The following is a 25285-nucleotide window of genomic DNA, read 5'->3' as shown; positions in this document are numbered from 1 at the left end:
TCAGCTCCTACCTGCGAACTCCTGGCGCAGCGCTCTCATGAAGGCCCGTCCGACCACCTGGGCCCCGACCAGGATGATCTGTGCCAGGTACTTGGCCTGCGGGGACCGGCCGGCTGTCATGGCCCCCGCCCCACCGGAGCCCCACAGACATCCTGCCGCCCGCTGGACCCCGATCCCCCCCGGCCGTGGCCCAGAACCGCCTCCGCCTCCCCTGGCGCCGCCGCTCCGCACCCGACCTCGTCCCACGTCCGCCATCCCCGGATCTTGATCCCCGCGCGGCTCACCGAGCCCTGACCCACCCCCTCCGGCCCCGTCGCCCCGTCCCAGCCCCGCCATCCCCTCCCCGAGCTCTGCGTCCCCGCTGGGGCCGCATAACGACCCCCGACCTGCCGCTCACCATCGTCCCCTCCGCCGCTTCCGCTCCCCGCGAGGACGCGGGGTCAGAGAGCGGAGGGCGCGGGGCGGAGCGTCGCCCTCCACCGGGCGACGGCGCCCCCTGGCGGCGGCGCTGAGAGGGGAGGTCCAGGCCGCGGGCACCGCGCACGCGCGCTAAAGAGGCGGAGAGCGGCCGCCATTTCCCCCCGCCCGCCCGCCTCCGTCCCGTCACACAAGCACAGGAGCCACGGGCGGGGTGCAGCGGCTTTAATGGCGGGGCCGGTGCCCTTGAGATGGCTCCTCTCCGGCGAGGCCCGGCGTCCGCGCGGTGCCGTGAGGTCCGCCTGCGGCCTACTCCTGAGGAGGCCGGGCTCGGTGAGGCCCGGGCCCGGTCCTCGCGGCCTCCCCCTTATCCCCGCCTCGCTTACCCACTCGGCCTCATCCACGCCTTCGAAGGAGTCCTGCGGCAGCGGGTCGCGGCGGTTCCCCAGCCGAGCCACCATGGCGCTGAGGAGCTGCGGGAAAGCAGGGCTGTGGGTCGGGGCATCACGGGGCTGCGGTCCCGCCGTCCCCACACTCACCTCCTCCTTCTTCTGCTCGTCCGTCTTCTCCCCCAGATACGCGGCCGCAGGGACAAACTTCCGTGCCGGTGCCTCCCTCGGGGCCTGGCTGACTGTGATGGCAGTGTGATGCGGGCCGGTCCCACAGCCGGGGGGGTCCCACGCCCGCGAGCCCCCGCGCACCCACCTGGCTCCATGCCGGCAGGACGGAGGTCAGCGCGGTCCTGCTGTCCCTCCGCTCCCCCCAGCCAGGCGCCGGCGCTCAGGGCCGGCTCCCACCACACGCGGGTCGGAGGGAAGATGTCCTCTTGGAAATACTCTTTCTGCAGGGCGCGGCACAGTGAGGACGGCCCGTCGCTTTGTCCCCCACGCGGCCGAGCCCGGTGACTACCTTGACGCGAGGCACGCGGAAAGCCACCGGCTCGAGGCTGCCCTGCCCCAGCCGCAGCGCCCGGGCGAACTCCACCTCCCGCACGTCGCATGCTGTCTTGCGCAGGAAGACGAAGCCCTGGAGGAGCAAATGTGTGAGCAGGCTGGGAGCAGGGCAGGCGGCACGGCCCCGGAGGGCCCCCCCTCACCTTGTGGGGGTCGCTGGAGGTGAAGCTGTTGCACTCGAGGAAATAGGGTGGCTCAGGAGTCACCTCGTAGAGAAAGACTCTGGTGTCGCCCTGGAACAGTGGGATGGGGCTGGTGTGAGGGCACGAGGACCCCATACTGTGGTGCCCTGTGTGAGGAGCCCCCTAGAAACAGACAAGCTCCATCTCACCTTGCCGGTGAGGAAGACAACACTGGTGTCCTCATCGTAGAAGGGCAGGAGTGTGGATGGGGCCACGTCGAGGCCGAGAACGGAGAGGGGCCCATCAGGCAGGGCCTGTGCACGGTACAGAAGGATCTTCCTCTCACTGCGGCTGTGGGGGTGAGCAGGTACAATGGCAGAACATGGTGTGTCCCCATGGTGGGCACTGAGGAATGCCTCATCCCCTGGGGACCATGCCCGCCCTCACCTGTCAAAGCCGGACACGAGGAGGAAATCGCCTCCGCACACCCAGACCACACGTGCCCCACGGCCTCCCTCAGGGCCGGGACCCTCCTGTAGGGGAGAAGGAGGGTGACTGGCAGCACGCCCTGCCCAGCAGCTCCCCATGGTGGAATCTGTCCCCCCCAGCTATCCCATCCCACACTGTGGTCCCACCTGCTGGGGCTGGGGGCTGCACCGAGGCTCATAGAGCCGCAACCGGCCATCCTTGCTCACTGTCGCCAGCTTCTTCCCGTCGGGGCTCCAGGCCAGGCTGAAGATCTGGGAGATGGAAGGTGCCTCTGTCACAGATCTGTTCCCCAGTGCTTGGCTGGCCTAGGGGACTTGGTGGCCAGCTATGTTGCCTTTTGGTAGCCTGAAGTCACTCTCTCCCGGCACCATCTCAGCACCATAATTCAGGAGCCAGCTTCAAGCTGCCATCCAGCCGCACTGCAGTGTGGTAGCCTCGTATGTCTGAGTGCCGCGGCCCCCCTGGTAATCCCTTCCCCTACCTGGTCCGTGTGTCCCTGCAGGCACAGCACCTCCTGCCCAGCACCCAGCTCCCAGATCCGCACCGTCATGTCGTAGGAAGAGGAGACGAGGAGGTCGGCTGCCACAGGATGGAAGCGGATGGAGTAGATCTTCTCTGTGTGCCCTGGTGAGAAGAGCAGAGTGCCAGCACTGGGACAGGGACACCAGCAGACCCACCTGTCCTCACTGCCAGTTCTTGGGCTGTGTCCCTGCACCACGCTCACCTCTCAGCACGGCCTCAGGCTCCTGCAGTGTGTCCTGCAGCCCGCCCTCAGGCACCCGCCACAGTCGGATCTTGGCATCCTCCCCGGCTGCAGCACCGACGCAGGCAGAGAGACACAGGCAGGGGGTGAGCAGCAACGTGGGGCACAGCCACCCATGGCAGAGTGCTGGTGCCAGTGCGTACCGACTGCAAGGCGCCGTGGGTCAAAGGGGTCCCAGGAGAGGTCGGACACTGCTGCACCATTCTGGATGGTGGGCACAGCCATGTCGGGGAGACGGCCTGGTTTGGAGAGCTGATGGAAAGCAAAGCATCACCCGGGGCGTCAGGTGCCAACGCGCTGCTTGCAGTGATGGCACCAAGAGTTGCTCCTGACTGCAGTACCTCAAGGACAGCGATCTGGCCACCAGCAGAGAGCAGTGGGAGGGCAACTCGCTGGTGGTTGGCGCAGAAGCCATCGCTCTCGCCCGGCGTGGTGAGGCTCAGCCCCCGCAGGTTGGTGATGTGGGTGTCACGGTGCAGCACTGTGCCCTGTGCGTGCCGGAAGCGGGAGCTGGGCCCTGCATGTGTGGATGCTGCTGAGTGCCTCGGCTCCTCTGGCCACCTGGACCAGTGACACTGGGCCCACCCTGCTGCCCGCTCACCCAAAATACTCTGCAGTGACTTCTGGCTGGGGCTGCTGATGAAGCCGCTGGAGGGGGCGGTGCTGGTGGAGAGTGAGGCGCCGGCGCTGCTCGGTGAGGTCAGCGAGCCGGAGGGCGAAGAGTAGCCACTGCCCTCCTACAGGAGACAGCGGTGGGCAGGAGGTGCCCCCCAGCTCCGCCAGCCCCGACCCCCTTTTCCCTGTGCTCACACTGCGCTCAGTATCCACAGGGCCGTCACTGGGCAGCTGGGTGCTGTGCACGGCGGCGATGAGCGGGGAACAGAAGGTCTGCGTGGGTCTCCGTGCTGGGTGCAGGCTCACCCTGCCCACCTGCCAAGCAGCAGCACTGTGACCAGCAGGCATCAGTAGAGGAGAGCCTGCTGCAGCATCCCAGCTGCTGGCTGTGTCAGGGAGCTAGCTGGTTCATCCCCCACAAAACCTCCTTTTTCTCCCCCTGGTTTTGTAATCATCCCCACTGAAACCTGCTGCTTGTGGTGTCTGGCTTATGGGGGTGCTCCTGATTTGCAGGAGGCCTCTCTGGCTCACAGCTTTGGAATCCTTAAGTGGTTCCAATACACATTTATAGCGTCTCAGAATGTCTACATTTTTAAGGAAGGTGGAGGGGAATGCCTTTTCTTGATTAGATTTTTACTCTTCGCTGCACCTAGATGGAAATTAGAGCTCAGCTGACTGCAGAAGAGCATTTCAGAGCAGTTTCTTCCTGGAAAACCATTTTAAACTGGGTGGGAGCAGATGAGATCTCCTGAAGCTGCGTCTGCATTCAAAGCCAACTGCTGCAGCCAAGGTGCAGGGCTGTGCATCTCATCCTCAAACGCTTTTCCCACTCCACAGTGAGGAGGGGGCACACAGCCCGTGTGTTCTGCCACCCCAAAAACTCCTTGGCTTTTGGCAAACGTGCAATTTGTGTAAATCTCCACTCCCCTTCCATGCACGTCCTGGCCCCGTCCCAAGGCAGTGCAGTGGCTGTGCCAGCGCTGTGCCCAGCCCCAGGTGCCGCCACCCACAGGGACTCCTCCTGGCTGCCACTCACCTGCTGACTGTCCCCTGCCCACCAGGACTGGGCATCTGTGGCCGGCAGCATCCCAGCACAGTCAGGGAACAGATCCTCGTGGAATTCCTGGTTGGACTGCAGGAGAGGGAATGGCAAGACCGGTGTACTGAGCCGCTGTGCTTGCCTGCACATGGTGGGACATGAGCTGCTGCTCCACCTGCAGTCCCTTGCTGTCACTGAGCACTGGTAGCTCCATGTCGGATACCCCTGGGCACCCTGGCGGTGCAGAACCTCAGCCCCAGAGCTGCATGCTGGAGCCTGTAGGTGTCAGATGCTGCTTGGCTTTGGGCTGTGCTGGGCACCCTGGGAGCATCCAAGTTCTGAAATGCAGCCCCCAGCTGCTGGCCTGCGGCTCCTGGCATTGCAGCTTTGAGCACCAGCCTCTGCTACCCAACACCAGCACCAGATTTCAGTTCCCAGCCCAAAGACTTCAGCATGTAGTGCCCAGGTTTCATCCCCCACAGGTTTCTCTCACCTTAGCCTGGAAACCCGAGTCTCCCCTTATCCCCACCACACCTGGCTGCTCTCCATTCCCCGGCAAGTGAATGGTGAGGTGGTACCCATGAGGTCGCACCAGGCACCCCACCATTGTGCCACCCATGGGGTGAGGGCAAGGGGATGAGTTGGGGGCTCCAGAGTGAGTGGTGGCTGTCTCCATTTCCCCAGGGGCTGAGCCCTGCCTGTGGCAGTGTCCCTGTGGGGGCAGAGCCCTGGTCCACCCCAGCCCGTGGCCGCCCTGCAGCAGTGCTTACGCTCTGTTTCTTTTTTTAAACGTGGGTTTTTCCATAATAGTGTCTGTTTACTGAAAAGGGCATTTTCTTAAGCTGCCACCCTGTTTTTTTTTTTTCTGTCATTCAGAAAAATGTTTCAGGGGAATGATGCCAATGGAAGGAAAAACCTGAGCACATTGGGAGCACCTTTGCCCTGCATGCTGTGGTGAGTGACAGGGAAAGCACCAGGGCACGAGGACGTGGGGTCACAGGGACCAAGCTTGGAGCTGAGGCTCTGTCTGATGGCCCCACATGCGCTCACCTTGCGAGGCACAATGTAGCTGACAGGGACAAGGAAGGTGTCGGTGAGCTGCAGGACGCGGAGCACCTCGCACGCCATGACATCCAGGGCCAGGCGGGGAATGGTGGCCAGGCCCCGTGTGTGTCCCTCCATCAGGCACTGAGTGACTGCGGACAGGCAGGACAGCCTTGGGGTGGAGCAGGAGTGGGGGTCAAAGCACCCCAGTGTAGGATGCGTTCTGTTTACCTTGGGTGAGGGCAGGCTGAGCCGATGCCACCTCCAAGCAGTACAGGAGGTTTTCTCCCTGGCAGAGATGAGGAGTGCAGTGTAAGCAGGGTGTAGGATCACATTGCTGCGTCCTGCCGCCCCGGCTCCTCACCTTCCCCGCCAGCACCAGCAGCCCCGTGTCGGCGTCATACAGCGGGATCACGGCCCTACAAGGAAAGGAAGGTGCTGAGCACTGCGGGATGGGGCTCAGCATCTGCCCTGGCATGCGGCAGCACCCCGATAAAGGCAGGGCTGGATCCTGCCCTCTTGACCTGTTCCCCCATGGCACCCCAAGCCCAGTCCCATTTTCCTGGTGGTGCCAGCAAAGTACTGGGCAGGGTCCAACCGTGCCCATGGCAGCAGGGAGTGCTGGGTGCCCCGGGTCTGGCACATGGGAACGGCCCTTGGCATCTCCCCCATTTACAGCTTCCCACGCTACAGCCCTGCCACGCTCAGCCCCACTGTGACAGCTTTATGGCAGCAAGACCTTGGCGGCGGCCCACAGTTCCTGAAGTGTACCAGTGTGTGGCACGGCAGTGAGAGCACAGGGCATGCAGGTGCCACCACGGATGAGGGAACCCGGGGCCCACCCGGCCCTGCAGGCACAGCTCTGGGCTGCCCTGGCCAGCTTGGCCAGGCTGGGGTGGGCACGGGGCCACGGGGTGCAGCCTGCACACCACACACCTCACTGGCACACGCTGCCCCACCAGTCCTGTGGTTGGGGCTGCCAGCTGGGCTGGCTGGCTGCAGTGTGCCTCATCCCTGTCCTTGTCCCTGTCCCACCCTGCACCCGGGGGATGCTTGGTGGCCAGAGGGGACATGGAGCACTGAACCCCTTCTCTTCCTTCTCCACGATATGGGTGTGGAGGAGAAAACTCCAGAGGCAACTTTCAGGAGAACAAAGGGACAATATATTACTTTCGGGTTGACATTTTTGTGGTTGTGCCGGCTGGGGGAAGGGAGCACGTGCGGTGCCGGGATTTTACACGGATCGACTTTGAGGAAACATAGCCAAACAAAGGCTGCCCGGCCCCGCAGCCCTGCACCACGGCGGGTTCCATGGCAGGGACAGCGCGGGGCAGCAAGCTGACATCAGGGGAAGCCCCAGCCAGCATGGCGCAACCCCAGGCCTTGTCTGTTGGCACAACGTGGACAAACAATGCTGAGTGGCTGCGGCAGGCACGGGGATCGCTGTCGTCAGCCCTGCACTGCCACCACCACCAGGGGCAAAGGCTGGGACAAGGGCAGCTCCGCTGCTGGGACGTCTCGGGGTGGTGAACGTTATCCTGCGGTGCTCAGTGCAGCACTGCTGTCACATGGGCTTCGCCCTTCAACAACGCGCACAGCCCCCGTCCCTACTGCACAACAGCAGTGTGCCCCAAAGCACTCTGATCCCTGGCCAGGCAGGTAACAGGGTAATGGGGTAGCATGGCACTAGGGGTGCTGAAGACACTGGAACACAGGAGGCTGGGATTCCCAGTGGCCATGGGGCAACTGGGACCCATACTTGGGTGACGGGTCAGCTAGGACATGCTGAACAGGAGTTGCTGGGATGCCCAGCCCTGGTGCTACAGGGCTGTCAGGGTCTGGAGGTGCTTGGGGCACACGGGTGCCACACGGGGAGATGCCCGTACCCACACCGGTACCCGTACCCACACCCGGGGTGCCGGCGGGTCCCTGGGGTCCCCCCACACCGGGCCCCAGGTGCGCAGGGGGCGGAGCCTACTTGGAAGCCCCGCCCCGCCCCTCGCCCCCTGGTCCTCACAGCCAATAGGAAGGCGGCGGGAGTGCTGGCCCCGCCCCCCAGCGCCAGACCACGCCCCTCGTCCTAAAAGCCGCCCCCCGGGCCCGGCGCCGCCAGAGAGGGGAGCGTCCGCCCGCCGCCATGGAGTGAGTGTCCGGCCCGGCCCCGCCCGGCCCCGGTGAGTGCCGCGACCACGGGCCGGGAGGGACCGGCAGTCTGTGCTCGGCTGTCCCTGCTGGGTCACAGCGTGACCCTGTCTTGGCTAGGGATGGAGTCTCGGCGGCAGCCCGGTGGCGTACGGGGACGAGGACGCTGGTGGCCGGTCCCCAGCACGGTGGCCTCGTGGGTCTCGTCCCACGGGCAGTCCCTGGTGCGTGTCCGGTGCTGCCTCATCGTGGGGAGGGGTGAGGTGCGGCGGGGGGGACTCCTGCTGTCCCCAGGTGTCACTGCTGCTGGCTGGGTGACAGTGACCCATCCTGCCAGCAGCCAGGCTCCAGGATACGTGTGGGACCCGGCGCGGTCCATCCATGCGTGCCAATCCCAACGCGGCAGCAGGGCTCGCTGCTCTGGGGACAGCAAGCAGGGAGCCGCTAGCGTCCGATAGGGAAGCGTGCCAGCAGGGCCGCCGGCCATGGGGATGCCCCACCGGCTTCCTGCTGCGCCTTCTGGGGTGACCCCGGAGCTGCCACCCTGCCGGCCGTGACAGGGGCTGAGCATCCCTCACTCCTCCCTTGTGCCCGCCGAGCCGCCAGCAGCACCTGGGCATCCCAGCGGGCGACGCTGCGGTGACAGCACCGAGCAGAAGCGCGTCCCCGTCCTCGAGTGAGCCTGTCCCGTCCTGGTGGCGGCGGCCTGGCCTGACCGAGGACCGGGTGCTGCCCACACGGCGCTGGGCCGTGCCGCCGTGACGAATGACACTAATTACTATTTTTCCTCGCACCACGCCAAGCCCGGTGGCCCAGCCGGGTCGCCCTGACGCAACGCTGCCTGCCCGGCTGGCTCCGCCACCCGACGGGACGCGGCGGGAGGAAGCGCTCGGGGACAGCACGGCCACAGTCAGGCCGCAGGAATCCGCGCGTGGCAGCGGGGCGGCACCGCCGGCTCCGGGCGAAGCGGCTCTGCTGGTTTTTCCCCTTCCCGGCACCTGAGAGCGTGGCCGGGTCACCGGGGCAGGAGCGGGCCGAGGGGCTGGCGCGGGGGGAGGCAATAAGCAGGCCTGCATTCCTCCCTGGCTGCTGCGGAAACTTTAATTAAATAGGGAGGGAGCGCGGGAGGAGGTGGGAGCTGCGGCGGAGGGCGACTGGAAGGGAAAGGGGGGATTGGGGGCTGGTCGTGCAGCTCCGCTGGGCACGGGGAGGGGGCGCGCACCGACACGGGTGTGTTGGGGGCGTCAGGGAGGGCCCCGCGATGCTGGGCCCGGAGCCGGGGAAGGCCCCGCATTCCTGTGCGCGGGGCCCGGGGTGGCGGTGGGGATGGAGCTGTGTGTGCCGGTGCCCACCGGGCTGGCTGCGTGCCGGCAACAACGGCGGCTTTGTTCTGCACGGGGAGCCGAGCGGACACGGGGCCTCACTCACCGGGCTGGGGGGACAGGAGGGGTGTCCTGGCTGTGCTGGGTTCAGGAATCCACTGTGATGTGGGGTGCAATGAGAGCTTGTGGGACTGCGCAGTCCCCTCCGGCTCTTAAGGCCCAGTCCTGGGGTTCAGGGCACCCTGGGCTCAGTTGGGCACAGACCCAGGTGAGCACACAGCCCTGCAGGCACTGCTGGTACCAGGGATGTTCATCCAGTGGCAGGGCCACCATTAGCTTCCTTGTGGCAGTGTGGAGCTCCAACTGCCCCCTCCTGCCCAGGTGTCACCCTGCAGTTTAAGGCTGGGGACACACTACTGTCACCACAGCAGCCGGCGCTGCCACCTACCCTGTGCTGTGCCTGGCTGGCATCAGGCTCTCCCTTGGGCACAGAAAGGGGTGCCATGTCCCCGTGTGCACCAAGTGGACACCCAGCTGCTCAAACCAGAGAATGGGAATAGTGCTCCCACTCCCTCAGGCTGGCAGGGAAAGGCTGTGCAAGAGGGGAGGCTGAGCCTGGATCCTCCTGCAGCCGGAAAATATGAATAATTCGGCAAGTATCTGCGGTGCAGGCCTGGGGAGCTCAGCCAAGGAGCAGCGGGCCGCTGCCAGGGCAAGATGGCCAAGCACCTCTGGGAGAACCACTTCTCCCCGGTGCGGCCGTGCTGCCCCTGCCAAGCTGCCAGGCTCCAGGCTGGGCTCACCTCTTGGCCCCACGTGCCCATCGAGGGGCTGGGCAGCGTGCTGGTGTGTGCCGCAGCAGCACGATGGTGCTGGCAGAGCGGTGGCAGAGGTGTGGAGCCACAGGTGGAGCGCGTGGTGCCCGACCGGCAAGGCAGGATGCTCGGCCGCGGTCACGACCCAGCCCAACCTGCTCGGGGCCAGTGAGCGGAGCCTGGCAGCTGGGGAGGAAATGCCAGCATAATTAAAGGGCTGAGAGGCTCAGAGTCAGCAGCTGGTTGCAGCACGGACACGTCAGCGAAACCCGACCCTGGCATTGCAAAACCAGGTCCCAACCCAGGGCCTGTGCCCCGCCGGCACCATGCTGCCCACCCCGGCAGGCAGTGCCCCGCACCGTGCTGCCCTCGAGGCTTTGGCTATCCCAGCATGCCTGCTGTCCCCGCTCAGCTGCCCCATGTCCAAGCTGAGGGTTGGTGCTGTCACCTCCATCCACCAGCTCAGTGCTTAATGCCAGCAGTGTCCCCCAGCCACACGAGGCTGCGTGATGCTCTTGTGGCACAGCCCGACCACCATGGCTATGGCTCGCTGGGTACCCTGCCCCAGGGTCAGCCACGCATGGGGTGTGGGCTGGGGGCTCAGTGACCGTGACCACATGGCCACAGAGCAGCTCCTCCCAGTGCTGGTGTCCCTGGGCCAAGTGACTCAGGCGGCTGTGGTGACCCTGCCCAGCGGCGCGGGCGCACCCCACCCTTGGGCGCACCCCAGGCCCACAGCCTCCTCCTTAACCCTGTCCTGCTGCAGGCGAGCGCGGTGATCTGGGGGGATTTGGGGTGTGGTGTTGCCCCTTGCAACAACTGGTGCTCAGCACAGCCTGGCTGAGGCCCCCCGTGGCGAGGCATGGGGCGGCCAGCAGCACGTGCTGCCGTGCTACCCGGTAGCCCCCCGCGCACAGCGGGGCCCCAGTGAGTTGCAGGGTTTTATTTGCCTGCAGTTATTAACGACTTTCAGCAGCCCGGCAGGAGGGGAGGAGGTGATTGGCGTGCTGGGAAGGGGCTGCTAGGGCCATGCACCCCCCGGAGCCCCCTCTGTCACCCCATGTGCCCTGCCATGAGGTGATGAAGGAGGCAGGGCCCTGCCCCTCCTGCCCTCAGCCCTGCGTCTCACCCCTTGCCTGCACTAATTAGGGCTGTCATTAAAAGGGCTGAAAGACAGGGCTGAGAGACGAGCCGTGTCCTGAGCAAGGACATCAGCCAGGATGTCTGTCCCTGGGACATGGGCACAGAGGAGCTGGAGCAGGGCTTGTTCCAGCCCTGCTCACACCAGGAGCATCCTCTCCTCGGTCTCCTCTGTTTCCAGTCAGTCAGTGCCAGAAGGATGGGGACTGCAGCCCAGGGGCTCTGCAACCCAACGAGGTCAGTGCTGTGCCAGAATCTTGGGATGCCAACAGAGGAAGCTTTTTGGGACGCAAAGTCGCCACGTACAGCCAGGGATTTGGGAGACAAGAGCACTGGAGGTCTGCCAAGGGCTGAGCCCACTGCAGGGTCACAGCTTGGCCCAGGGCCCTTGGAGTAGGACAGGGCTGGGCAAGGTCTCCCCATGGCCCATCAGCAGTGCTGCAGTCCCCAAACTGTCAGACCCCACTCTGCTTCTTTGCAGCCGTGTCCCTGAGCCCCAAGCCACCCTGCTGGGGCAGGGACAATAGCTGCTTTGTCCTCACACCAGTAGCATTTCATTGGCCCGGGTCACCTCACGCCGGTGCCACTGCCTTTGAGTGCCACTGCCACCACCAGCTCCTGTGCTTCCCTGGTGTAGGCGAAACCTCCAGCTCTGGTTGCTGTAAACAGCATCACCATCTGAGTACCTCAGAGTACCGACAAACTCCCCAAAACGCTGTCCTGGGTTTCAGCCTAGTGCTGGGGGCCACACACCCAACCCATACGGGCCACCTCACAGCTCTTACAGGGTGAAGCAATGGCAGGGGCAGAATCCTATGGTGTGGGGTCCCGGGGGGCTCAGGCGGGTGGCTGCTGCACGGACGGCACAAGGAAAGGGTTAAGTCCTGCTCGGCTGCGGGAAGCAGGGCTGGCTCCCACCCCCTTCGCTGGCGGAGGCCGAGCCGGGTGCGTCTGCTGGGATGGAGGCGGCGCGTCCCACATGTTTGGTTTGCACCCTGCCGAGAGCAGCCGGGAAAGGAGGGGCCCTTTCCCTGCCGCCCGCCATGCGGGTCGTGTTGCCCCACGAGCCACGACACCACGCATGGAGGAGCTGGGGGTGCGTGGCTCTAAATCCAGGGGATGTGGGGAGGGGGACAGCGGAGCGCTTAGCAGCCCGTGCACTGCTTTGTGCATGGGGCAGAGCAGCAGCAGAGGCCTTCAGGCTCTGCCATGGTCACTTTGGGGCTGGGGTGTCCCAAGCAGGGAAGTAAGGGAGGTGGGCAGCCGGTGGTGGCAGGGCTGAGCGCAGCTGTCTCTGCCCCACCAGGAGCCAGGTCAGGGGTTCCCACACCAGCCTGGCCTGGCAGCAGTTTGGAGCCAGCCCCTTCCTGAGCGCTGCCCAAAATGCTGTGTGCTTTGTGTGTGAAGCCATGCGTGCCTGGGCGACGGTATCCTCATGCAAACCTCTCTCTCCCACAGAGCTGACACCATGAACCAGCTGGTCCTTTGCACGCTGCTGCTGCTGCTGCTGTTGCTCCCTGGGCAGCCGGCACGGGCATGTCCCACAGGCTGCCAGTGCCAGGACCCCACGACCATCCTGTGTGCGGCCAGGCGGGGCCACACTGTGCCACGAGGGCTGCCCCCCAGCACCCTCTCCCTCTATGTCTTTGAGAATGGTATCACGATGCTCAGCGAGGACAGCTTTGCAGGGCTGCCTGCCCTGCAGCTCTTGGACCTCTCACAAAACAAGATCACTAGCATCCAGAAAAACATCTTCCAGCCCCTAACAGAGCTCGTCAACTTGGACCTGTCCTCCAACCAGCTGCAGGAGATCACCAACGAGACCTTCCACGGGCTGCGGCTGCTGGAGCGGCTCTACCTGCAGAAGAACAGGATCCAGCACATCCACGCCACCGCGTTTGACACGCTGGAGAATCTCCTGGAGCTGAAGCTGCAGAACAACCAGCTCCGGGCCGTGCCTCCGCTTGACCTGCCCAACCTCCTCCTGCTGGACATCAGCTGGAACAAGATCCCCACCATCGCGCCTGGCACCCTCCGCGCCATAAACATCGAGTCCCTGAAGATCGCAGGGCTGGGTCTGACGAGCTTGGACGAGGAGCTCTTCCAGCCCCAGAACAACGTGCACGAGCTGGACGTCTCTGACAACCTGCTGGAGCGCGTGCCGGTGGTACTGCGGCGCCTGGGCAGCCTCACCAAGCTCAGCCTGGCCGGCAACGCGCACATCTCCCAGCTGCCACCTGAGGACTTCCGTGGTCTCCACAACCTGCAGGAGCTGGACATCAGCAACCTCAACATCAACACCATCCCTCGGGACTTCTCCAGGTTCTTCCCGAGGCTCCGTGCCATGACAGCTTCCGGAAACCCCTTCAACTGCATCTGCCAGATGAGCTGGCTCGTGCAGTGGGTGAACGCCAGCGGTGTGCTCCTCCGGCGGCCCGAGGAGACACGCTGCCACTTCCCCCCAAAAAACTCAGGGAAGCTCCTCCACCACCTGCAGTACGCCGACTTTGGCTGCCCCACCACCACCACCACCACTGCTGCCACCACCTCCCCTCCACGCACCACTGCGCCACGACCCCCTGTGCCCATTCCCACTGGCAGCCGCCCGCCGCCGGAGCCCAGCACCACCACCGCCACCCTGCAGCCCCGCGCCGTCCCCTTCAGCTCCACTCCGGTGCCCTTCAGCCTCACCCCAGCTGCCAGCAGCCCCCTGCCGCAGCTGTGCCCCCCACGCACGTGTTTGAATGGTGGCACCTGCCAGCTGGGTGCCCACGGTCACCTGTGGTGCCTGTGCCCACCAGGCTTTGCTGGGGCATTCTGTGAGGAGGAAGAAGAAGAGGAGGAAGAAGAGGAGGCGGCGGCGAGAGGCACAACGCTGTCTCCAGCCACACCAGCAGCACCTCCGAGCCGGAAGATAAGCATCACACAGGTGAGCAGCACCTCACTGCGGGTGGACCTGCAGAACTACTTCCAGTCCAGAGCCCAGCTGAAGGGCATCCGGCTGAGCTACCGCAACCTCTCTGGGCCGGAGAAGCGCCCTGTGATGCTCCGCTTGCCGGCTTCTCTCTCGGAGTACACAGTGCGGGCACTGAAACCCAACTGCACCTACCGCGTGTGTGTGGGGCCGCTGGGGGAAAAGGGCTCCAGGGAGGAGTTCTGCGTGGAGGCGCACACCTTGCCGGCGAGCCACCAGCAGCACTCACCTGTCACCCAGAGCAAGGACAACAACCTGGCCCTGATGATCGTCCCCGCGCTGGCCGCCGTGCTGCTGCTGGTGGTGGTGGTGACCGCAGTCACTTACTATCGCCGGCACCGCCGGGCCAAGGAGCACGCAGGGGGCGGGGTGGAGGCCGGCCCGCTGGAGCTGGAGGGTGTGAAGGCGTGCCTAGAGAATGGCGAGAGGGGCGGGCACGGCTGCCGGGGGCCTGAGAATGCGGTGCTGGCGGGTGGCCCCGAATGCGAGGTGCCGCTGATGCAGGCGCACTACCCCAGCAACAACAATGGTGCGGCGCTGAAGCCCTCCTACTTCTGAGCCGGGAGCGCGGCGTGGCACCTCCAGGCCGAGGAACGGCGGGGAGTTAAATGAGCCGAGGCAGAGCCCAAACCCATAACGTGCAATTCTGAGGGGCTTACACACGTGGGGAGCAGTCACCGATTGCACCGCTCGGCCTAAGCGCCTTGATTCCCGTGACCCGACGCAGAACGCAGGCAGCGAAGGTTTTGGTTTTTAACTCGGGTTTGGGTCGGCCTTCTTGTTTTAGCGAGTGCTAGGAAGGAAGACAGAAGGAGGACGGCGGTGACTCGGCTGAGGGGCGGCGATGTGCTGGCAACAGGGGCCCCTCAGCGGAGCGTGGCCGTGGTCCCCACTCCCTGGAGCTGATGTGAGCGGCGCGGCCCGGCTGAGGAGCTGTGCACCTCAGCACTGCCGGGCTGAAGGACGCGCCGCGCAGGCGCACGGGGAACCAGAGCTTTACAAACTCAGAGAGAATATTTATACGCGGTTATTTCCCATTTCTTCTGGGAAAACTTTTTCTAGTACAGGTTTTGTAAGGCAGACCAGAAGGATGTCATTTTGTAAAAAAAATAATAAAAGAATAACAACAACAACAAGAAATCCTGCCCAGAGTTGGCAAGGCGGGGGCTGCAGGACCCCCCAAAGACTGTGCAGCATGGTTTGCCCCAGGGCCGTGCCCGTGTCCCCGTGTCCCCTTGTCCCCTCCTTGCTGTCAGCAGATGACTCAGAGCACAGAGGGTGGTTTCCCCCATTCTGAGGAGGATCCCCCACGAATCCACCCCCCACTGCGAGTGCTAAGGAGGTGTCACCAAAACAGAGGCGGCGAGCTCCGAACGCGCCCCGGCCCTGCACATCATCCCGCCTGACTTCATCGCGTGCGCTGCCAGATGGCTGCGGGGCGGCGGACACACAGCCCGGCCCACCCCGATAACCTCCTGACGTCACCCTCCTCCTCACTGCAGGGCTGAGGGGCTGCGGGGGGCTCTGCTGGCGCTGAGCCTCCAGCCCTGATATGCCTGGGACGAGCGTGGCCAAGTGCAGCCTGCAGCATGGTTGCAGCCTGCAGCGTGGCCACAGCCCCCTGCCCAGAGGCTGCGACCATGGCCAGGGCTGGGGTAGCCACGTTGGCCCCCACTCCCGTGTGTGCGCCCCTGGCCACGCTCGTGTGCTGGCTACGGCGGGGGCTTGGGGCCGGCACTCGGTTCCTGCTGCCAAGTGCTTTCTGTTCCAACCTCTGGTTTTAATCGTTTTCCAATCCTTTATCTTTCGGGCTGGAATTTTCCAGGTTGGGTCCCTGCCCACAGAGGTATGTTTTATTTGGAGAAAGTGAGCAAAGCAGGCTGAAATGCTGCCACGGCCGGCTGCCGAGAGGGCTGCGGAGCTGGGAACCCCTCCTCAGGTGAGCGCCCTGTAGCCCCCGCCTCGCTGGGCCCCCTGGGTGCACCCATAGGGCACGGCCCCGACCCGGCCTCGTGTGCTCTGGATGCAATTAGGGGCGCGGGGCGGCTGCGGGGCTGTCTGCACCCCCCCGGCTCCCAGGTGGGTTTCCGGCAGGGCTGGCTCCCATTAGGGCCGGCACAGCGGCGGCGGGGGCCCCTCTCCGGCGCGGGCGGGCAGGCGTGAGGGCCACGCTCGCCCGCTCAAAGGGCCCATTGTGGTTCTCTCCCCACAGATTTTTCAAATTAACATCCCAAATTCCTCTGAAAATTGCTGCTGTGTAAATATTTTCACTGCAAGCTTTGTATATTTTCCAGCCTTGCAAGGAGAGCAGAAAACTCCCTGGCGGAGCTCAAGCCCCGTGCCGGCGAGTGGTGGGTGCTCCCTGTGTCACCACTGTGGCCCCAGCCAGGACTGGCTATGGAGCCCCTTCCCTCTGTGCCCCTTTCTTTTCCCTTCCCATTATTCCTACGGGCTCCAGGACCCTGCTGGTTTGGCAGCTTTCAGCAGCTCTTAAGCACTGTGCTGGCACAGCGGTGCCACTTGGTCCCCATCCACCCGTGCCACAGCGTCATCGTGGTGGCATACAAGGATACTGCTGGCACATGGCACAGCTTTCATCTTGCACTTTGGGGTTTCATTCCACAACCCTTCTGCTGCCACCTCCCTGCTTCCTCAGCACATAGCTGCTGTACCAGGGTCCCCTGGGCACCATGCTGGGCACTGTGGCTGAGCACAGCCCTGGCATGTGGGAACACAGCAGCGGCAGCAAAGCATGCTGCACTGTGGCACTTGGATCCCGATACTTGGCACACACTCCTGAACCCACATGACTGCAGGAGGTCAACTGCACCCAAAAAGTGCTGTTGCAGCCCCAAAATTGCCCTCACAACCCCAAATATGCAGCCTCAAAACCCCCGCAGTTCCCTACACTAAGTGCAGAGTCCCCCCGCCTTCTGCCAGCTCCACTGCAGCTCAGAGCAGATGAGCACGGCACATTGTGCGGCGCTGCTAATTCCTCCGAGCTGAATCAGCGCAGGGAATGGATTGCAAAACCCCCTGACATGAAACCAAAAAAAATCCCTTTTGCTGTTCAAGCCCACAGAGTGGTCATCGAGTGCCCTGGGGACAAAGCACTAAGGCTGGGGCTCAGCAGGCAGTGGGACACATCATGGTGCCCCCAACACCTGGCAGCCCATGCTGGGTAGCCATGGCTGCAGAAGTGCCCTGGCAGGGCACACGGCTTAACAGGGCCACAGCAGGGGTGCCAGGGTCCCCAACCCCCTGCCCCGGGGTGAGGGATGTCCACAGGGAGCTGGAGGAGGGTGGCATGTGTGTCAGTGTCCTGCAGCCCCCGCGTATTGTGGTGAAGCCTTGGCTGCCAGGAGGAGCTTGTGGAAAGGCAGAAATATTGCCGGCTTCCTGGAAAGCTGACGAGGCCAGGGCTGGGGAGCGGCGGTCGCCCGCAGAGGCGGCTGTGGGCCAGCACGAGGCTGGGATGGGGCTGTGGCCCATCTGGGAGCGATTTCGGCAGTGACGGAGCTCACCACACTCCCGCCAGAGCAAGGCACAGGGCTATTTTTACACGGCGTGATGAGCGCAGCCGGCTGCGGGGCCACACGGCGTTAACCCCTCCAAGCAGCAGTGGGGACACCTCCATCACTCCCTGTGCCAGGCGCGGGCACCAGGAGCTGGCAGAAGAGAGAAAAGCCTGGGGGTGAGGGTGGGGGTTAGCAGGTATGCTCCTGTTTTGGAGGTGGGTATGGGGACAGAGATTCATCCTGCTCAGGGCTCCGCCACTGAGGCATTGCTGATGGGGTGGGTGTTGTTGGAAAACCCCAAAATGCCCCGGAATCATAGGAAATGGCTGCTAGGTGCTGGGAAAAGCCAGCACATACGGCTCAATGGCCACGTCAGGACAGGGGGAGGTCCTGCTGGAGCTACTGCATGGGGATTTGGAACGGAAATAACCCAACGGGGGATGTGTGCACCCCTAGGTTAAGTCCCATTGCAGCAGGGAGCCTTGAGAAGCTGAGGGTGTGGGGATCACATCCAAATGTGCATTAACAGTCCCATCACAGCCAATGAGTGGGGAAGTGACAGTGTGACACTGGAGGCGTGTGCCTTGGCATGCATAAAAGCTGGAGCCCTGCAGCTCGGAGATGCCGAGTGAGCAAATCCTCAGTCTGAGCTCTGGAAGGGTGATGGGCAGTGAACTGAGCCTGTCCGGGTCAGCATCCCTGGGGGGAACCACCCTGCACATCTTGCAGCCAAACAAAGCTTGAGCTCTCTAAAACTGCCTTCCTTCCCTGCATGTGCCGCCCAGCCCTGAGGACTTCACTCCACGCAGGGCCCCGTTGCTTGGCCCTCCCAAAAACTGTCCCTGACCCAGTGCTTTCATGGCACCTGTGTAGCACAATGGGAACGTGGTGGCACTGAGGGGTGTGAGGATAGGCACCGTACAGGGATGCCAAGCAGATGGGGCTCCTGGCAGATGCTCCTGTCTTTAGAACCCAGCTTCCAGCATTTTTGGGTTTTTGGGGACACTGTGCAGACCTGGTGGTGCAGCACAACAAGGCACCACTGTTCTCATTGCCGCCGCTGTGTGGAGATGGCACCAGGCTGTGGGCTGCTGCATCGGGTCTGGCCACTGACCCCGCAGCTGAGCCCGTAACCCAACCCCACCGGTGCTGGTTACAATTTAGGGCAACAATAACCTATTGAGGCCTATTCCTGCTGCTCCTTGATCTAATTAAAGAGGGCCAGAGGGAAGACAAAACCCGATTCAAAGGGAGCAACAGGCGGCATGCTGGGGATGGCGACATGGAGTGGGGCTGGGGCCACCCACGCCTCCTGCCACAGGGTTTGGGCTGTGCCAGGTGTTGCTGCCCCATGCTTTCACAGCAAGGTTTCTGCACTTGCACAGCTCTCACCCACACAGGTGAGATGGGCACCCCCAAAACACACTTAAAGATGTAGAAGAAAAACTGGGGTGCCCCTTCCCCAGTGATGTTGGGCAAGAACACAACTACCCATAGGGCTCAGTGGGGGCATGGCAGTGCGTCGGGGCTGGGCCTGCTGCAGCTGTTCTCTATCTGCTTTGGGGTGCTACTGGGTACGTGAGGCCACACAGGCGAGGGGCCCAAGGCATGCTGCATGCTCCCCTTCCTGCCATCCGGCGTCAGTAATGAATGGTATGAGCTTCCTGCCCGCCCACTGATTGCTTCCTCAATGAGCTGCTGTGCGCCGCGCAGCCTGCATGCTCAACACCGGGCAGTGCTGCTCAATAGCTGTGTGTGCCCATGATGGAGAGCCAGGGCCCGGTGTGCCCGTGTACAAACTCCATCATGGACAGTGGTAGGATGGAGACGGCACAGCAGGGAAAAGATGGTAGCAACGAGCTGGGGGGCTGGCACCTCTCAGATGGTGCCTGAGAGCAGCTCCTCCACACCCGGCCCCGAGGTGGCCGCATCCCCAGCTGCGGTGGGGATGGGCTGTGTGTCTGTACTACAAACACCTCCCTCTGCTCACTGCTCCCCAGAGCCAGGCCCCGTGTGCTCCCGGCCCCTCTTTGCCGCCGCCTTATCAGCACCGACTGCCATGCAGCTGCAGCCTCACGAAGCCACGGGCTGACACACCATGCGCTGCCTGCCAGCCACATTCCTGGCGGCCGATAAAGCCGGCAGCCAAAATAACTGCAGCCTGCGCAAACAGGACTGAGTGCGGCCCCATGTCTGGATCCAATTTAGATGGGCTGGCTCACCCCAGCTGAGTCTCTGTGTGCACAGGGGCCGAGCAATGGTGGGCTTTGGGGTGATTCCTGCAGGCACTGCACAGCTGTGGGGTTGTGCATAAAGGACTCTGAAGCATCACACCCATTAGCTGCGTGCCACGTGCGTGGATCCCCTGGAGGAGGTTCACTCTGGGCGCTAATGGCACACAGGGAGGTGGCTGCAGCCACAGCCCGGGAGCACCCTGCTAGCACTGGGGAGGGAGTGTTTTCCCCTGCAGCAGTCTCACTCTTTTGGAGGCACAGCCAGCTGAGGCTGCCTCTGCCTATTGTCCCAGTGTAACCAGCAAGCCCCGAGCCCTTGAAGCTTGCAGAAGATGAGCGATTCTTTGAAGCCTCCTGCTCTGCCACCTCTGGCTTCTCCCTGGCCACCATGCTAGGCTGACCTTCCCAGCAGGGACATGCCAGCACTTTCACACCACAGCAGCGAGCATTCCTCTCCCCTCCTGCAAGTCCCAATTGCTGTCTAGGGGCTGATTGACATCTCATGTGGGGACACAGTAGGGCAGCCAAGTGCTGCTTCTGCTGTCACAGCTCACTCAGCTCCTTGCCAGAGGCCATGTACCAGCACCCAGCTGCTCCAATCACCTAGCCTGCTCCATCACTCTGGTCTGTGATGGAGCCAGCTCTCTGTGCTGTGAAGGTCCCAGTGTCCCTGCTGCTTTGCCAGCGGCTCTGGGGAGAGCCAGAGGCTTCCAGCACAGCACAGCAAGGGCCTTGCCCCAAGCCTCCATCACTCTGGCGGGATGAAGACACTACCTTCTCCTCCACCTGCCCCTTTGAGTAGCTCCCATCTTCCTATGTGCACCATAGCCAGCTTGCAGGGGTACATGGGAGCAATGAGGCCAGCCCGAACTGGGGCATTTGTCACCCTGACAGCCCGGGTGGTGCCACAAAGACAGAAGACATCATCATCACACCTTGAAAAGAAGCGCTGACCCCTTACAGCCCTGAGAGCCATTGTACCACTTCCCAAAGGGATGCCCTGAAGGCAGCCCTTGTCACTGGGCAGCCCCTGAGCTGCTGCACAAAGTGTCTAGCCCATCACAAGCAAAGGGCGGGGGCCAAGCTGTGCCAAAGGAGTTCACCCGCATGCAGTACTGTGTCAGAGTCCTGGCTGTTCTCAAGCAACATATGCCACCCACAGCACACGCAGTCACTGCCAGCACTGCTGTTGCCTGTCACAGTGCTGCTGAGGACACAGACGTACTGTCCCTGACACTGCCATCTCTCACCCATCCCAAGTGATTGGTGCCAGGGACATGGCCGTTCCATCCCCAGCCTGGCCCCTGGTTTTCTGGTTAAATGCTGCTGATGCCAGGGGCCACTCACCAGCTCCTGTTGTGCTCACTGCAGGTCCCCAAGCACTGGAGCACATCCCCGCTCAGCACTGCTGTGCTGCTCCGCGTCCCCCCTCTGTCACCCCATGTTAAGTCCCCATCCCTACCCAGATGAGGTATCCAGTGCCAAGGTGAAAGTCGCACCACTGAACTTCCGTGTGTCCCAGAGCTTCACTTCCCGCTCACGCATCTGCAGGGACAAAGACATGGATTGCATCAGTGGCTGCTTGCCTCGCTCCCCATCCTTGCTTTCCTTTGCTTCCATGTGATACAGCACATGGCCAGCCTGCTCCTGCTACCAGGGGTGACACAGCTGAATGCACTCAGCACCTTGGGCTGCAGGTGCAGTGCAGGGCGGGCAGCAGAGGGGCTGTGGGTATGAGGGCCAGTGGCTGCTGTTAGCAGCTCCATGGCCGGGAGAGCCCAGCACGGCCCGACATGGCTGCAGCCAGGGTTCTACAGGGACAGGAGGTGGCTGGAGGCTCTGCTACCCATAGGGACAGAGAGGAGATTTCCTCCTTTCCCAAGACTGCTCTTATTGAGACAGGTCCCTCTAAAAGCCCCTGGGACTGCCCTTGCCTTGCAGCCATCGTGCTGGATGGGAGCCCCATCCAGCGCTGCAGAGATCACAGGGAGGCCGTGCTGTGGCCTTGGCACAGGGTGGGAAATCCCGGCTGGCACAGAGCTGCCCTCCCAGCGAGGCCCGTACCTGGCTGAACCCCACGGAGATGAGGCAATCGCTGGCTCCCATCCAGAGCAGCCGGGAGTCCTTGTTGTTCTCATGTCCTGGGACGCTCTGCAAGGCACACAGCAGACCAGCCATCAGCGCTGCCACTGCCCACACCGTGCAGGACCATGCTGTGTGCACAGCTACAGCGTGACCGTGAGCAACTGCGGGGCTGAGTGCACAGGGCAGAGCTTCTCCCCACCAAGGGGTGCCCAGAGTGCCCGTGGAGTGGGGATGGCCTCCATGGTGGGACTGTCCCTGTGGGGTCATCTCGGTGGTGTTGATACGGTCACTGGGGTGAGTGGAGAGTGGAAGCAGGGAATGTGAACGTGGTGGGATGGCTTCTGGATCCCACCACCACCCATGGCTCTTCCTGCACCAAATGTGGAGCCTGGGGTCAGCGTGCCAAAAAGCTGTTCCATGCTGGCAACAAGATGCATGAGCACGGCTACTGGCAGGGTGCAAGAGGGACTTACTTCCCCAGTTGTATCCTGGGCTCTTCATCCGTGCCAAATCCCAGCTCAGGAGGCAGGTGCCCCACGTATGTCCAGAGGCTACTGAGACACTGATGGTAAACTGCCCTACCCAGCAGCCCCTTTCCCCTTGTGTTGCTGAGAGGCCAGGACCCCCAGCGCACCCAGACTTTGCCCTGTCCTCTGCAGCACCATCCCCAGTCCCACTGCTGGGCCCTGGTGCAGCTCTGCTGAGGACAGGAGCGGAGGAGTTACAGTGCTGGCTCTCACGTGGTACCCAGATGGGCCCTGCGGTTCCGGTGTCCCAGCGGGACCTTGCAGCAATGCTTGCTGTGCGACACAGGAGGTGCTGGAACTCCCTCGCTCTCGCTTAACCAGCGCCAAGAAAACAGCCCAACCACCAACGCTTCCAGAGCCATCACGGAAAGGCAGAGCTGAGCTGAGTGCTGTGCTTCCAGCACCACCACACAGCCCAGCACTCCTGACTCTGCTCCCTGCAAAGCATACCCAGGGTGGGAGGCACGTGGGGATGGCATGTACATGCTCTCCTGGCACCTGGAGGAGCTGTGCCCCACAGAGGTGCTGTGCTTCTGGGAGAAGCCCTGCCAGGAGTCCCCTCAAGGCCCAGCAGGATGCCTGCTCTATAGAGGAGCTGCTGGGGCCCACAGCCAGGGTGGGAGAGGGCACAGGGTGCCAAGCACATCCCCTGCCAGGACAAACACAGCCACGCCAGCCAGCATGGCCTGTGAGGAGCCAAGCCAAGCCTGGCGCTCCCTGCAGCAGCAGCAAGATGTGGGGCAAGATCCAACGTATCTCCACTAGCACCGGAGACCTCCCTGGTGGAACAGACCCCCGATGTCATTCTCCTTTCCTGCTTGATCCTTCCCTCTGCATCCTGCATGGCTCCAGGACCAGCATCCCTTCAGCCCTGTCCCACTTTCAGGTTAAGCAGGTGATGTGTCCCCTGTGCAGTGTGAGGGCTGCGCCACTGCAGTGAGGACAAGGAGGGCCCCAATGTGGGGCAGTGAGGTAGATGGCTGGGGGCTGCTAGCCCTCCCCGCCAGCTCAGCGCCTTGCTGCTAGACAGAAGGACGGAGCCAGTATCAGTGCTGAGAGGGGAAGGAAACCCTGGGAGCCAAAGCCAGGAGAGCTGGAAGCCCAACCCCAGCCAGGATTGTCGGCGAGGAGATTGCTTCTGCACCTGAGCCACACGGCTGTGGCAGCCAAAATTTGACAGCTGGAGATTTGAAAACCTCATGTGCCGGCTCTGCTGGCTCCCAGTCCCGTGGAGCAAGCAGCACCAGGGGAGCCAGGGATGTCAGCCCTGGTGGCACAGCTGGCAAAGGGCAGGGAATGCTCGGTGGCAGTGCCCCTCTGCAGCACACGTAGCTCAGCGGGAGCTGTGACACCCCTGTGAGCAACGTGGTGGAGCCACGGCTGGTCCCCAGCTGGGTGGGATGGGGCAGAGCATGCCAGAAGGTGCCTTCGGATCACTGTGCAGAAGAGACGGTGCTGGGACCCTCGCCCAGCCCAGCCCAGTGCCCTGGCGGGGCCTCGCTGCTCACAGCCCACGTTGCGCACGCTGCGGCGGGGAAACATGTTTTCTGCATTAGTTCCATCCCGGGCTGAGCAGTACGTATGTCAGCAAATATGCGGGAGGCTGGGGCCGGGGCGCTCCGGTTTCGGAGGTGGCTCAGACACCAGGCTGTGCAGATGTTGCCAGAGGTGAGCATGCAGGGCCAGATGGCGCGCGTGCCGCTCCACCTAGCGGCAGCCGGTCCCGGGGGGCCCCCAGGAACCCCCCACCTGTGTCCTATGCAGGAGGCAGATGCCGAGGTCAGGAAGGGGTGGTGTGAGAGGGGTGCTGTGGTTGGGTGAGAGTCCCAGAGTGGACGTAGGTCCATGGGGCTGCTGGAAATGGGCAAGAACGCAGGTTTGGAGACAAACGATGATGGCAGTCTCATTGTGCACACACTGATCAGCTCATCCCCAACACCTTCCTGCTCCCCATCCTGCCCTGGCACTCACACCAAGTCCGCGGGGTCCCCAGCCCTGAAGAGCCCCATGGACGCTGTGGGACACGGGGTGGCTGAGCACTTCACACCATGGGGAGCATGCCTGGCGTGTCAGATGCAGCTGTTGGCAGCACAGCCACAGTGGGTCAGCGTGAGCTGGCAACAGCTGCCGGCAGATTTCGGCTCCTTGGCTGCCTAGGAGAGCCTGACACAAAGCAAAAGCTGCTTCTGCACGAGGGTGATCCCAGCCTCTGCCTGGAATATTTACCTTTGGCAAGGGGCTGGGGAGCCTAGGGCAGGGCTAAGCAGCAGGGGGAAGCCCCTGAGCTCCCTTGGTTTTGCCATGCCCACAGCTGGCAGACTGCAGGTATCCAAACCCTGTGGAGAAAAGGATGGGGAAAGCAATTGCTGCCACCAACAGGCACGAGCCCAGGGGGCAGAGGAAAGGCTTCCAGGGGAGCTGAGGGGGTTAACCATGGTGCATCCTCCCCGCAGAAGAATGTGATCTCCCCTCGCTGCCAAATCCCACTCACTCAAGAGGTGGCCAGGAGTGCAGAGCAGCCTCTGGCAGGCCGGCCCACGTCTGCAGAGCAGCTCCTCCAACAGAGGAACACAGGGAGGGGATAGCACAAGGCTGGAGGGGCTGCTTGCCCCCAAAAGGTGGCTTTGTGTTCAGAAGCTGCACTCCTCCTGAAGCAGAGAAAGGAGGTGCTGGAATTCAGCAGAGCCAGCCTCTCTGAGCAGCCGCATACGAACTACTCTGCTCTGAGCCTCACGGCTCTGCTGAGCCTCACCAAACTACAGCTGCTGGGCATCCAAACGGGATGGCAGACAGAGCTTCTCTGCAGCAAAGCTCCAGCAGCCCTATGCCAGTCCTGATAGGGGAAGACTGGATTTAGTTTGTGGTTGCCACAGTGGAGAGGGACCAATGCGGCACCCTCTACCCTCTGGGCAGTAAGCTAGGAGGCTCCCATGACTCCCCAGCCCACATCAGCAAGCAGTAGCACAGTAAGGCTGTGACCCACCAACCCCACATGGCCTGTATGCCTGCAGGACAGACGGGCACCCAGTGCAGGGTGAGCCCTTTGGCCCACGTAGTGATGCTGGGACTCGGCCCGAATCCTCCTT

General features: G+C 63.1%; 2 protein-coding genes across 6 annotated transcripts in view; one reads left to right on the top strand and one right to left on the bottom strand.

Annotated features, from left to right (window-relative positions):
• LOC125700675 (mitochondrial import inner membrane translocase subunit TIM16-like) overlaps positions 1-25285 on the bottom strand; it is a 37472-nt gene that overhangs the window by 1310 nt on the left and 10877 nt on the right. For 2 of the 4 annotated variants that reach the window (XM_048961745.1, XM_048961742.1), the window contains exons 8-28: positions 21652-21738; positions 21050-21132; positions 5807-5861; positions 5674-5731; positions 5449-5594; positions 4396-4491; positions 3555-3674; positions 3346-3481; positions 3086-3261; positions 2888-2996; positions 2706-2792; positions 2463-2605; positions 2128-2232; positions 1940-2025; positions 1702-1843; positions 1514-1603; positions 1327-1443; positions 1123-1258; positions 957-1048; positions 804-890; positions 12-96 (exon numbers count right to left, since the gene is read on the bottom strand). In XM_048961745.1, the coding sequence (XP_048817702.1) occupies positions 12-96; positions 804-890; positions 957-1048; positions 1123-1258; positions 1327-1443; positions 1514-1603; positions 1702-1843; positions 1940-2025; positions 2128-2232; positions 2463-2605; positions 2706-2792; positions 2888-2996; positions 3086-3261; positions 3346-3481; positions 3555-3674; positions 4396-4491; positions 5449-5594; positions 5674-5731; positions 5807-5861; positions 21050-21132; positions 21652-21738 (2236 nt within the window). Of the gene's footprint in view, positions 1-11; positions 97-397; positions 733-803; positions 891-956; positions 1049-1122; positions 1259-1326; positions 1444-1513; positions 1604-1701; positions 1844-1939; positions 2026-2127; positions 2233-2462; positions 2606-2705; positions 2793-2887; positions 2997-3085; positions 3262-3345; positions 3482-3554; positions 3675-4395; positions 4492-5448; positions 5595-5673; positions 5732-5806; positions 5862-21049; positions 21133-21651; positions 21739-25285 lie in introns of those variants that run through there. The other 2 variants (XM_048961743.1, XM_048961746.1) reach the window with 2 other exon arrangements.
• VASN (vasorin) lies at positions 7536-21035 on the top strand. 2 transcript variants are annotated; one of them, XM_048961752.1, is made up of 2 exons: positions 7536-7616; positions 12320-21035. In XM_048961752.1, exon 2 carries the CDS (start codon positions 12330-12332, stop codon positions 14391-14393), a length of 2064 nt encoding a protein of 687 aa, XP_048817709.1. In that variant the 5' UTR covers positions 7536-7616; positions 12320-12329; the 3' UTR covers positions 14394-21035. The 2 variants fall into 2 exon arrangements, with proteins under 2 accessions (XP_048817709.1, XP_048817710.1); XM_048961753.1 differs by lacking the exon at positions 7536-7616 and adding an exon at positions 11806-11957 and having other exon boundaries at positions 12320-17506.

This window comes from Lagopus muta, chromosome 15, assembly GCF_023343835.1.
Source record: "Lagopus muta isolate bLagMut1 chromosome 15, bLagMut1 primary, whole genome shotgun sequence".
Lineage (NCBI taxonomy): Eukaryota > Metazoa > Chordata > Aves > Galliformes > Phasianidae > Lagopus > Lagopus muta.
Note: the sequence above shows the minus strand (reverse complement) of the source record. Positions and strands in the feature narration are given on the sequence as shown.